General features: G+C 42.8%; 1 protein-coding gene across 1 annotated transcript in view; it reads left to right on the top strand.

Annotated features, from left to right (window-relative positions):
• LOC311091490 (uncharacterized protein) overlaps nucleotides 1-13,840 on the top strand; it is a 300,883-nt gene that overhangs the window by 161,899 nt on the left and 125,144 nt on the right. The window contains exons 25-26 of the mRNA XM_084127442.1: nucleotides 7,677-8,090; nucleotides 9,354-9,803. Of these exons, the coding sequence (XP_083983568.1) occupies nucleotides 7,677-8,090; nucleotides 9,354-9,803 (864 nt within the window). The remainder of the gene's footprint in view (nucleotides 1-7,676; nucleotides 8,091-9,353; nucleotides 9,804-13,840) is intronic.

Below are 13,840 nucleotides of genomic sequence, written 5' to 3'. Positions count from 1 at the left end.
CCATTGGCTGCTCTGCGGCAACTGCATCAGCCTACCGAGCGAGGCCTATAGTGACGTCAGGCCAATGAGGGCGCTTCGCGCCCACTGCGTCATGTCCCGCCAAAACGGGCGTGGCTTAGGCCTATAAAAGGAAGGCTCGGGGCAGCTGATCCCTGGTTTTTCATCGCCGAAGCGAACCAGAGTGTGTTGCATGCACGGCAAGAGACGCAGTACTTGTTCCCTCTTCTAGAGAGAACCGAGGTTACGTTAGTAACAGAGTACGTTCTCTTACGAGAGGTCTCTCGTACTGCGTAAGTAGCTTACGCTAGGGGACCCAATGCAAAACGCCGTGCGTGCTGGGATCTAACACCAATAAACCTGAAGGCGTAGCCCAGGATTTACAGTGCACAATCACCAGAGGAACTCACAGAGAGTCCTGGAAAGAGGAGGGGGAACCACTCTATCCATATACAGCAGCGTTCATAGACGCAAGTGTTTTATTGTGACATCACACAGACAGGGCGGGATCCGGCCTGAAACTGATGTGGGAAGATGCGGGTCTTATGCAATACAGCCCATAGCATATACAGTCGGCAGCGCGCAGTGCCTTCCTATCGACTGACCGAGCGTTGATTTAGAAAACGCTGCTATGGCCGCCACATAGACTTTGAGCGTGGAGGGGGCCCTGCCCTTATCCAGCAGCTCTTGTAGGAAGGAGAGAACCTCCGTCACTCCACAGTTTAAGGGTGAAAAGCCCCGAGCTGTGCACCAGCCGGAGAATACCGACCACTTTGAGGAATAGAGCCGTCTGGTAGACAGAGCTCTAGCCTGAGTGATAGTATTCAGCACTCCCTCTGGGAGGTCAGCGGGTACCCGTTGAGCGCCCATACATGAAGGGACCACAGCTCCGGGTGAGGATGCCAAATCGAACCCCTGGCCTGAGAGAGGAGGTCCCCCCTCAATGGCACTGGCCATGGGGCAGTGTCCGCTAGCTGCATCAGAACTGGGAACCACGGTTGGTTCTTCCAGAGCGGCGCTACGAGCAGCACTGAGCATCTCACTTCCCTGATCCGTTCTATCACCTGAGGCAGGAGAGAGACGGGGGGAAAAGCATAGAGCGGCCAGCGCGGCCACGTTTGGGCCAGCTCGCTCTTGCTCTTGGAAAAGAATACCGGGCAGTGAGCGTTTTCGTGAGACGCGAACAGGTCCACTTTCGCTCTGCCGAATCTCTCCCACAACAGTTCGACTGTATGTGGGTGTAGAGACCATTCGCTCGCCGGAAGGTTGTTCCTGGACAGTCTGTCTGGCCCCAAATTCTGTAGCCCAGGCACGTGCACTGCTCTCAGCGAGCGCAGGTTGCGCTGAGCCCATAACAGGAGGCGTTCCGCCAGCCTGTATAAGTTTCGGGATCTGAGACCGCCCTGGCGATTTATGTAGGACACCACCGGCATGTTGTCCGAGCGGACTAAGACGTGGTGGCCCTTTATCTGAGGACAGAAGCGCGTCAGCGCGTTGTCCACTGCCAGCATTTCCAGGCAGTTGATATGTTGAAGCTTTTCCCGTTCTGACCACTGGCCAAAGAACGGTCTGCCCTCGAGCAGCGCTCCCCATCCCGAGGTGGAGGCATCCGTCGACACCACTTTCACCCTCGAGGAAGTCCCCAGGCTTACACCTGATTGGTACCAGTCGTTCGCTTTCCAAGGTTTCAGAGCTAAAACGCAAGTCTGATCGACCTTGAGACGAAGCTGACCGGATGCCCATGCTCTGCGCGGTACCCGCGCTTTTAACCAGAACTGCAGGGGGCGCATGCGGAGCAAGCCCAGCTGAAGAACTGATGATGCTGAGGCCATGAGACCCAGCATCCTCTGAAATTTTCTGAGCGGGACGGTCGCGCCACAGCGGAAAAAGCTCGCTGCGCGCTGAATGTCTAGTGCGCGCTGTATGTCTAGTGCGCGCTGTGATGACAGCCGCGTTATCATAGACTGCGAGTCCAGAACTGTGCCCAGAAAAGATATCATCTGACTGGGGTTCAGAGAACTCTTCGCCCAATTGACTCTTAGACCTAGATTCTCGAGGTGATCGAGTAAAATGGTCCTGTGCTCTACGAGCTCCGAGTGAGATTGAGCTAGAATCAGCCAATCGTCCAAATAGTTCAACACTCGCATGCCCCGGAGTCTGAGGGGCGCGAGCGCTGCGTCCATGCACTTCGTAAATGTACGGGGTGCTAGGGACAAGCCGAACGGTAGGACTGTGTACTGATAAGCCTGGCCCTCGAAGGCGAATCTCAAGTATCGCCTGTGACGTGACGCTATCTGTATTTGAAAATACGCGTCCTTCAGATCTATTGACATAAACCAGTCTCCTTGGCGAATTTGCGCAAGGATTTTTCTGGTCGTGAGCATTTTGAATCGGCGTTTCGCCAATGCTTTGTTCACCTGTCTCAGATCCAGTATATCTCAGATCCTTTTATAATATCTAGCACCCATTCCGAAACCCCGGGAAGCGCTGCCCACGCATCTGCATGGGTGGCTAGGGGTTGGATGCGAAGCGCGCTCTGCTCGCTTGGCGGCAGAGGCGCTTCGGTGTGCTGTAACATAGGCGTTATGCCTGTGACATTTGAGGCGGGGAGCGCGCTGATCACAGCGGGCAGAATGTCCGCGCTCGACCCCGCCACTGTGCTTGTGTGTAGGGATGGGCACTGGGCAGTGGGCATCTTCTCTACACTTATAGCACCATCGGCCGTAGCCGGGACACCAGAAAATACACTCTTTATGGGATTTATCTGGGTGTGTGATATCTTTATCTTTATCGTGAAAGTCCGGCCACGGCGGGACTCGAACACCAACGCTTTCCTAGGCGTGCTAGGATGGCTTCGGGGCTTCAGGCTTCACCGCAATCCTTGGCCGTGGCCCACGCGGAGCGGGGCGGCGGCTAGTCGAGCGAGAGCGAGGCCTCGAGCTGCGGTCCTGTCGACGCTGCAATGAAGCGGCAGAGGGCGGAGGCTGTGGCTGAGAGCTCCGAGCAGGTGGTTTCGCACGGCCCGCTGCGGAACTGGAGCGCTTCGGAAGGAAGTGCTTAAAGGCCTGTGACGCTTTCTGCACCTCGGCGAATCTCTCTACGAAGTCGTTGACAGAGGATCCGAAGAGGCCAGCAGAAGAAAGCGGGGCGTCGAGGAACGCGGTGCGCTCAGACTCGGACATCTCCGAGAGCGTCAGCCATAGATGTCTCTCAGCAACGGTGATAGAAGCCATGTTCCGTCCTATGGCCTGTGCAGCGGACTTAGTAGCGCAGAGAGCTAGGTCCGAAGCGCTTCTCAAGTCCACCACGCAGATTGCATCTGGTCCCATCTCGTCCAGCTTTCGGAGGAGATCGGCCTGGAAAATCTGCAGAGTGGCCATCGTGTGCAGCGCTGACGCAGCCTGCCCAGCAGCGGAGAAAGCGCGACTGAGCAGTGTTGACGTCATGCGGCAGGCTTTAGAGGGCAGAGCCGGTTTTGCACGCCGTCCAGCGGAGGGCGGGCAAAGGTGGGCTGCTATCGCCTCTTCGACCGGCGGAAGTGAATGGTAGCCTCTGTTCCTAGCACCATCAACAGTGGAGAATGCCGGAGAAACAGACGAACGCATTCGGGCTGAGAAGGGAGCGCTCCAAGCTTTGGCAACTTCTTCGTGTAACTCAGGAAGAAAGGGTGCCGGTTTGGACTCAGGCGAACCACGCTCCCCAGGAAGGAAGAAACCATCCAGCCGGTTGTGAGAGGGAAGCTCAGGCGTAGACCACTCGAGGCCGAGGCTCGCCGGCCAGCGCGAGTACACGCATCAGTTCCATCTCGATGCTAGCTCTTTTACTTGGTTTACCAGCAGAAGGCGCGAGATCCACAGAGCTCGCCCAATCCTCGCTGCCCGATGCCAGCAGAGAGCAGGTGTCATCTTCTCCAGACGCGGCTTTCAAGTCAGCATCCTCGATAGAAGCGGCGGCGGACCGCGGCCGCTGTGCATCAGGAAGTGACTCGACTGAAACCGGCGAAGCAAGCGGGCGAACTGGCGAGCTTTGGCGGGCTGGAGAAGGTTCTGGGACCCGCTGAGCGTGACGCTTTTTACGGCGCGGCAGCACAGCGGGAGGTGCAGGCTCGGAGAAAACTGGCAGACGAGTCCTCAGAGTCGCCATAGGCAGTAGCTCGCAGTGAGGGCAGCCGCCGTCGGCGAGCGCGAGCGCTGCATGATCTTCACCCAGGCAGGAAACGCAGATAACATGGCGGTCCCCGTCGCTGAGTGGGGCTCTGCACGAGCCACAGGAAGGCATCTTTAAAAAGACGCAAGCTCTTTTAGAGTGTGTGTCGTGCCAGCGAACACACACACACACACACACAGAACAGAGAGTAAAAGGATATAGGCGCCGGATAGCGCAGCGGGAGCGGCAGTAGAAGGCGGCGTGGCCAGCGGCTTCAGGTGATGGCTCTGCCCGCTGAAAGGCTTCTTCAGACGGCGCGGCTTATTTTATTCCCACCAAACTTTTTCAACATGATGAAAATACATTAAAGATGCTAAATTGTGAACGGATATTGAATGTCTCAAACGGTTTTGCTATAGTGAGGGATTAGAAACACTAAAAGCCTCATATCTTCTAAAAATGTAATTATATACCATTTATTTCTATATAAAAGTATACAAATATCAGAACTAAACCCCTTTTTTTTTTCAATTTAAGAATTATTCATAAGTTTAAAAACAGGAATAGTACTATTTAGTCCAAAAAAAATCAAGTCATACAAAGTGCTATACTGCCCTCTTGTGTTTAAAATCAGGTAGGCCTATTGTATCTATATAAAAATATACTAGATATGTGACTGAGAATATTTTAACACCGGTTAATCGACGTGTGACAGCACCGGGGGCTTTTGAATCGCTAACTTAAAAACAAAAGTAAAATATGTCCATCTGCACGGAACACTGATAATGGTGGGGAGCAGAGCAAGCGTTTTCAATGAATTCCTATGGAAGTAGGAATTAACTAAAAAACGTTGACTGTTCTGCGTGTTCCTCGCCGTGGACGCGCACCATTATGAATGCCCGTACAGCCGTGAGCTATTTTATTTTAAAATAAGCCCCATTTCGGGGGCGTATTGCTTGAATTTATTTAACAAAAGCACAATGTTGTGTTTTATTGCAAGTGTACACAAATATAAGTAAACCCTTTGCAGTTTGAATGATGTCCTGTATGAACAAAATGACGGAGTATGTTTTTATGTGTCCACTGTTCAATCACACACGCACACACACACACATTCCAGCATTGCAATCTTGACATCGCAGCCTGTTCGTTATAGCCTTAATAAAATATAATAATAAAATAGTCAACCTAACATTTAAAAATTATACTGCTCTGTTTAAATAGTCAGTAGTACAATTCGTACCATTCACAGTAAGCACCGCTCCACTGTGATGCTTCCAAGCACATTTTTGCGCGTGTGAAGAGGATGATTTTTTCCGTCGATATTGGAACGTGAGTGAAGTACAAAGCCTATAATAAAGAATAGTTTAGCATCCAAATACATCACAAATGTTGAAACATTTTGATTCTAATGAGAGAGTTACTTGAGAGTTCGCTTACTTTCACATGCGCTTTAAATGATTTCGTTTTGGCTTGTTTATAGTTGTATATCTTATAGTTATAGTTGTATATCTTGTTCTGTTCTGAATATTATTAAATTTAAAGGATTTGTTGTGGAATATTTTGAGTGTATCATAAAATCAGAATAATTCAGAAATAATATATATATATAGATAGATAGATAGATAGATAGATAGATAGATAGATAGATAGAGTTATAGTTATAGTTATAGCTGCGAGCAGAGATGATGGGCCCAAGCTGGTGCCATTTACTGTAAGACAGATCTGTTGTTTTGATACCTATTCATTTTTTAAATCCTACTGTTTACATTCACTTGAGACGGAACTGACTGCATTTATTAATACTGAGCCATGAAACACACTAAGAAAACCATTTGAGCTTGACATGATGTTTGAAATTATTTAAATATTTTTACTCTATTTTAAATACAGTTATATATTCAAAAAGATTATTTTCAACCCTCATTTTGACCTTTTGTCTCAAACACTCGGTTTAAGTGCTACATCTCCTTTAAGGCTTGTCAGTAAACGGCCACTGTTATGAATGGCGAAGGTCATTTCATAGGAAAAAGTATCAGAGCCTCCAATATTGCACTGAGTGTTTTGAAAACATTATCCATAAATATAAAACTGTCATCTGCAGGCAAAGCATTATGAATTTGTTTACATTTGTTTTGTTATGAAATTGTTTACTTTCTCTTTGCGATGTGCTGCTGTCAGAGCTAATAGAGTTGGTAATGCTCTATCTTTCAATAAAAGTTTCTTTCCAAACTCTGCATTAAATTGTGCCTGATTACAAAACCAAGTCTGTAGTGAAATGGTCAGAACAAACATAATCTTCCAACATGATCCTAGACTTTGTTTAATAATGAACCATCCATTCGTTCCTAATGCTGGAGTCCTTCAGAAGGCTGTGCAGATCTTCCCTAACATCTTAATATTGAACTAGTTTAAAACTTGCAGTAAGCTTCAGGTGCCTGTTAACATGATTATCTCTCTGGTTGACCTGCTCTCTCTCTCTCTTGTCACTTCATTGTTCTCCACTGCTGGACAGGTTATCAAAATGAAATGGTAAAGTAGGCGTTGATGTGTTGTTGTGGAGTTGGTCAGATGAAAATATCTATCACAGTCTAATGTTACAATGTGGAGGAAGTAGAAAACAAGTCATTTGGCAGCTTGATTTCAACTTGTGCCAATTTGTGGGGGGTCTGAAAAGTTTTTTTATTGTAGAATGACATCTTAAATGACATGTCAAAATATCAAAGAAAATGTGATTCCTCATTTCATAAATGCCTTATTGGTCAACAAACATAATACTGTAGCTATTCACCAGAGAAAAGGGAAAAATGTGGCCCTACTAATATCGACTTTGGTAACTAGGGATGTGTGATTTAGACAAGAAGTCTCAGCTAGGCAATACCTCTTCTGAAACGTGTTGGTCTTGTGTTGTGGCGACTAACAACTGGATCTGGCAACACATCTGTTTGTGATCAGCGGTTTTGTGTTCCTGAGTTTATAATGTTTTCTTCCACACAGCGAGACTCACAGCTGATACGTCAATATATTTCGGTTTCTAGATATCTGGGGAATAAATGGAATTGGTTGACAGTGTAAATGCAGCCAAAGTGTTTACTAATGCATCAGTAATGGTGGAGCAACCTTCTGTCTGACAGAGATTTACATTAACATCAACTGAATCTGTTAATTAAATTAATAAAGTAGAACTTGCGGTTTCAGGAAATTGTTTAAATTATTGTATTAGTTTCATTGTGTTTCACAGTTTATTTGCAGTTATGCACTCTTTTTTTTTTTTTTTTTTGACGAATGTAATTGATTTCAACTAGTGTGGTTCAATTTGCCAAAAATCATTTGATATTTTGCTACAAAAAATACAATTCCACCTCAGAGCAAAACTGAAAACTAAAGATAATTATTAAAACATCTGTTCATCACTTTCACTGTTCAATTACACTGACCTTAGGTATTATCTGACAAACTGTTTTATTAATTTCAAGAATCTTTATTTGTCTCCTTTATCATCTCTAACTGAATCTTGTTCATTCTTTCTTTAGATTTGTTGAACCACAGAATAAATCATCTGAATCATGGGAGAAAAGAAAGAGATCATTCATACTGGATTTGTGTCTGCAAGCTGCTGTTCACCAGAAAGAGACAATAGAAGAAACTGTGAAGAAACTGCTGTCATCTGTGAATTATGGGAGATGTGATTTCCTGCTGGATCTGTGGTCACATGTGAAGGACTATGAGACTCAAACAGGCAGGAGTGTCCTTCCAGCATTACAGCCAGTTTATCAGTCAGCTCCTGCAGTCTGGAGAATAAAGCTCTCAGAGAGAAAGAGCTCCATCCTCCTAGAAGTGCTGAAACTCCAAACAGAGAAGAAACCAGTAAAGCTGATAGACTGGACAGATGAAGAGAGTGAAGTGAGGGGATTCCTCCAGTGTCTGCCCTACATCTCACAGCTCAGGTGAGAGTCTCATAGGGAACAGACCAACCATACTTGATTATTGTATTCAGTGCTCACAATAAATTAATGAAATCAATGTATATGTTGGGTAGACAATATAAATGTGATCGTGAACCAGAATTGAAAACATTGAATTGAAGTGTAGTTTTGTCGACACCACAGCGGCCGGATGCATAAACTTCTTAAATTCTTACAAATTAGTCATCTCATATTTTTCTTCTTCAAGACTGATCATGACTGTTTTTAACCAGTTACATAAAAAGGTAGATTGGTGTAATTTAAATCTGTAAAGAAAGTCTGATTAGCCCTAACTAACTGCTAGTTGTTCAGACTAGTTCTAATGACACAGTTTTAACTAAGTGTCTCTGTTTCTGCATCTGGCCGCTGGCAGTCGTGTTGTAAGTAAATCTGTTGATCAAATCCTTCTCTCACTTGTTCAGTCAGTCTCTGGAGAGATTGATTTTGTTCATGTATTTCTATTGTAGAGGCCAGGTGTATTCTGATTAACATACTGGATGAAGTCAAGATAAAATCACATTATCTGTTGCCTGTTCATCCGTCTTCAGAAACACCAAACCAGTACAATTTCAACTGGACTAATTTTTTTTTAGATAACACTTTAAGAGACTAATAATGTTTTAGCCAAACTGAAATGTAATGTTAAAAGTGTGTAAACGTGATTACTGATGTGTAGTAATACGGGACAAAACAGCACTTGACTTTAATGGATATGGAAGTAAAATAATGACAAATATTTTTGAAACAAAAAGTTTGTTGAATTGCACTACTTGAAAATGTGCATTGCATTAACCCTGCTTGTGTTTTAATGCATTGTATTTTCAGGGTTTGCATTTTTTTGGGCTGAAATTCAAAATGGTTGTATATTCAAGCTGTGAATATTTCAATTCAAAACATTTCACACACATTTTCATTATTAAAAATTCAATAATCTATATTCACCCTTTCAGATTTCACTTTTTAAAAATACAACATATAATATTTGACAGGCAATTTTCGGTCCATTTTATTTTGCTTCACAAATTTGCTTCCACAAAATGAGTGGTTCAAATTCATCATAAAATTTGCTCAAAAGTTGCTTAAACTTTGTTTTTTAAAATTTTGTTTAGATTACAGAATGTAAAAGCTATACAGAAATACTTATTTTACTAAATATTAAATTTAGGATTATATTTTCACTTTTATTCAAAATTTTATATTCTCCTACACTGGACAATAAAGTGATAATTATGTGTGTCTCCACAGATTTTGTGACAATGTCTACAGGATGAGAGAAGCTGCTGTAAAGTTTCTGCTGAATCTGTTTGTTTCAGCATCAGAGTTTGATGCAAATACAGAAGAAAATTACAATGAATTATTAACATCTGTGTGCAGCTACACATCTTTCCCCTGTCGTGAGAATTATAGTGGTTATCATATTCAGATTCATCAGTGTGATTTCCTGCTGGATCTGTGTTCACATGTGAAGGACTATGAGACTCAAACAGGCAGGAGTGTCCTTCCAGCATTACAGCCAGTTTATCAGTCAGCTCCTGCAGTCTGGAGAATATATCTCTCAGAGAGAAAGAGCTCCATCCTCCTAGAAGTGCTGAAACTCCAAACAGAGAAGAAACCAGTAGAGCTGAGAGACTGGACAGATGAAGAGAGTGAAGTGAGGGGATTCCTCCAGTGTCTGCCCTACATCTCACAGCTCAGGTGAGAGTCTCATAGGGAACAGACCAACCATGCTTGATTATTGTATTCAGTGCTCACAATAAAATTAATGAAATTAATGTATATGTTGGGTAGACTATACACAGTGCTGCTTGAAAGTTTGTGAACCCCTTGCAGAATCTGTGAATTTTACCAAAATAAGAGAGATTATACAAAATGCATGTTATTTTTATTTAGTGTTGTCCTGAATAAGACATTTTACATAAAAGATGTTTACATAGAGTCCAAAAGCCAGGATCTTTTGCATTTTTGAACTATTTCCAGCAGTGACTATATGGTGTTGAGATGCATCTTTTCACACTGAGGACAATTGACAGACTTAAACACAACTATTAAAAAAGGTTCAAACATTCACTGATGCTTCAGATGGAAACACAATGCATTAAGAGCCGGGGGTGAAAACTTTTAAACAGGATGAAGATGTCCAATTTTTTCTTATTTTGTTTAAATATTCATTTATACTACCCTTCTGAAGCAACAGAAGATAGTTACATGTTTCCCTTAAGACAAATTAAGTACAATTACCTTGATCTTCAAATTCAAAAGTTTTCATCTCTGTCTCTTAATGCATCATGTTTCCTTTTGGAGCATCAGTGAATGTTTGAACCTTTTTTAATAGTAGTGTTTGAGTCCCTCAATTGTCCTCAGTGTGAAAAGATGGATCTCAGAATCATACAGTCACTGCTGGAAAGGGTTCAAATATGCAAAATTTGCTGGAAAACTGAATAATTTGCGGAACCTGCCGGATTTTTCGGAAGAACACCGGGCAGTTTAACTGCTCAGGACAAACAAGGGACTCAAGAACAACCATCACAAAAAAAAACAAAAAAACAGTCGTGGACCATCCAGGTTACAACCACTGATTGGTAACAACACACAGTATTAAGAATCAAGGGTAAATAAACTTTTGAACGGGGTAATTTTTATAAATTCAACTATTTTTTAATCTTGTGGACTGTCATGATATATTGAGTAGACAATGTGGTGAACTCTCAGGGCCCTATTTTAACGATCTGAAACGCAAGTGTCAAAGCGCAAAGCGCAAGTAACTTTGTGGGCGGGTCTTGGCGCTGTTGCTATTTTCCCAGCGGGATAAATGACTCTTGCGCCAGGCGCAAATCTAAAATGGGTTGGTCTGAAGTAGCTTCATTATTCATAGGTGTGGTTTGGGCGTAACGTGAAATAAACCAATCAGAGCGTCATCTCACATTCCCTTTAAGAGCAGACGCGCTTTGTTCTAAAGCGGATTCCTATTATAACGGCGTATTTGCCAGACGCGCGCCAGGAGCGGTTCACAGCCAAGGAGAGCAACGCTCTCGTCAGGGACGTTGGGGATGGAGAAACCCACCCAAATTAACTTCGGTTAAAAAGGTGTATGATAATTTGGGTAAATGTGTAAGCTAGATGTATGCTTTTATAATAAATTGTCTATCTATCTATCTATCTATCTATCTATCTATCTATCTATCTATCTATCATAATAATGTATGATTTGCAAAAATGAAAACTGCTGCTTCTGTGTAGATGAGAGAATCAAAGTGTATGCGCGTTGTGCACACGCTTCATTGATTATGGCCAAGCATGCGCCCTTAAAATAGCATCTGAATAACATGCGCAACGCGCCACTGACTTTAAACTATTTTTTCCTGGTTAGTGGCGCAATTGTTTTCTAAACCTGCAAAATAGCATGAAGGAACGTTTGCGCCGGAACACGCCTCCTTTTTTGCGCTGAACCGCCCAGGGAGCGCAAGTTCATTCCCTAGTTTAGCGACGTGCTTCTGTGGAGGGAAAAGCGCGCTTTGCGCGGGTGCAAAATAGGAATGATACATGCGTCAGTGTACAAAGTCAATTGCGCTGGGTGCAAGATAGGGCCCTCAGTCTCTTGGTTTAATTATTTTACATATGCAGCAGCAGAACAAACTCACTGTCATCTCTGTGACTGTTTAGCCCCGCCCTTGTTGCCCAGCAACCCTGGAGCAAACAGTCAATCACAATCTTCTGTGTACACATATCACCTCATGGACTCTATGTAAACATTTTTAATGTAAAATATCCTATTCAGGACAACTCTAAATGAAAAATAACATGCATTTTGTATGATCCCTCTTATTTTGTTAACATTATTCACATTTTCACAGATTCTCCAAGGGGTTCACAAACCTTCCAGCAGCACTGTATTTGTTAGCATGATGAACCATATTTGAAAACACTGAACTGAAGTGTGGTCATATTTTTATTCATTACTGATCATAACTATTTTAAACCAGTTACATAAAAAGGTAGATTGGTGTAATTTAAATCTGTAAAGAAAGTCTGATTAGCCCTAACTAACTGCTAGTTGTTCAGACTAGTTCTCATGACAGTTTTAATAAGTGTCTCTGTTTATGCATCTGGCCGCTGGCAGTCGTGTTGTAAGTAAATCTGTTGTTCAAATCCTTCTCTCACTCTTGTTCAGTCAGTCTCTGTAGAGATTGATTTTGTTCATGTATTTCTATTGTATCAGCTTCATGCAGCTCACAGTTCTTTTATATTTGTGGTTATAATCGAGTTACAGTGGGTTTCTGCATAGTAAATATACATCACACAATACTTTATCAAATATTTGCAAGATTAAAAACATCACACATTACTCTTGACTTTCACAGTTAGTGCACAACGATGAGGCCAGTTGTATTCTGATTAACATACTGGATGAAGTCAAGATACAATCACATTATCTGTTGCCTGTTCATCCGTCTTCAGAAACAGCAAACCAGTACAATTTCAACTAGACAAAAAAAAAATTAGATAACACTTTAAGAGACTAATAATGTTTTAGCCAAACTGAAATGTAATGTTAAAAGTGTGTAAACGTGATTACAGATGTGACGTAATACAGGACAAAACAGCACTTGACTTTAATGGATATGGAAGTAAAATAATGACAAATGTTTTTGAAACAAAAAAGATTATTGAATTGCACTACTTGAAAAAGTGCATTGCATTAACACTGCTTGTATTTTAATGCATTGTATTTTCAGGGCTTGCATTTTTATGGGCTGAAATTCAACATGGTTGTATATTCAAGCTGTGAATATTTCAATTCAAAACATTTCACACACATTTTCATTATTAAAAATTCAATAATCCATATTCACCCTTTCAGATTTCATGATTCCGTTTTATTTTGCTTTACAAATTCGCTTCCATAAATTCAGTGGTTCAAATTTGACACAAAATTTGCTCAAACTTTGTTTTTTACATTTTGTTTAGATTCCAAAATCTAGAAGCTATACAGAAATCCTTATTTTACAAAATATTCAATTTAGGATTAGATTTTCACTTTTATTCAATATTTTATATTCTCCTAGACTGGACAATAAAGTGATGATTATGTGTGTCTCCACAGATTTTGTGTCATTATCAACAGGAAGAGAGAAGCTGCTGTAAAGTTTCTGCTGAATCTGTTTGTTTCAGCATCAGAGTTTGATGCAAATACAGAAGAAAATTACACTGAACTATTAACATCTGTGTGCAGCTACACATCTTTCCCCTGTCATGAGAATTATGATACTGAGGATCAGATGTATCAGTGTGATTTCCTGCTGGATCTGTGTTCACATGTGAAGGACTATGAGACTCAAACAGGCAGGAGTGTCCTTCCAGCATTACAGCCAGTTTATCAGTCGGCTCCTGCAGTCTGGATCATAGATCTCTCAGAGAGAAAGAGCTCCATCCTCCTAGAAGTGCTGAAACTCCAAACAGAGAAGAAACCAGTAGAGCTGATAGACTGGACAGATGAAGAGAGTGAAGTGAGGGGATTCCTCCAGTGTCTGCCCTACATCTCACAGCTCAGGTCTGTGTTAAATATTACTCTTCCGACTAGTAATAAGTTATGCTTTCATGTAAGTGTGACCCCTAGGGGGCGCTCCAGCGCACACAATTTGAATATCTTAACTAGGAAACCCAAAAAGCGCTCCCCTTTAAACTATTTAGGCAGGTTGTATCTAATGAAAGGATGGAAATGGGACAGATGTACT

This window comes from Abramis brama (genome assembly GCF_963993115.1).
Source record: "Abramis brama genome assembly, chromosome: 10".
Classification (NCBI taxonomy): domain Eukaryota; kingdom Metazoa; phylum Chordata; class Actinopteri; order Cypriniformes; family Leuciscidae; genus Abramis; species Abramis brama.
The sequence above is the reverse complement of the archived record's forward strand: the minus strand, read 5'-3'. Positions and strand labels throughout refer to the sequence as shown.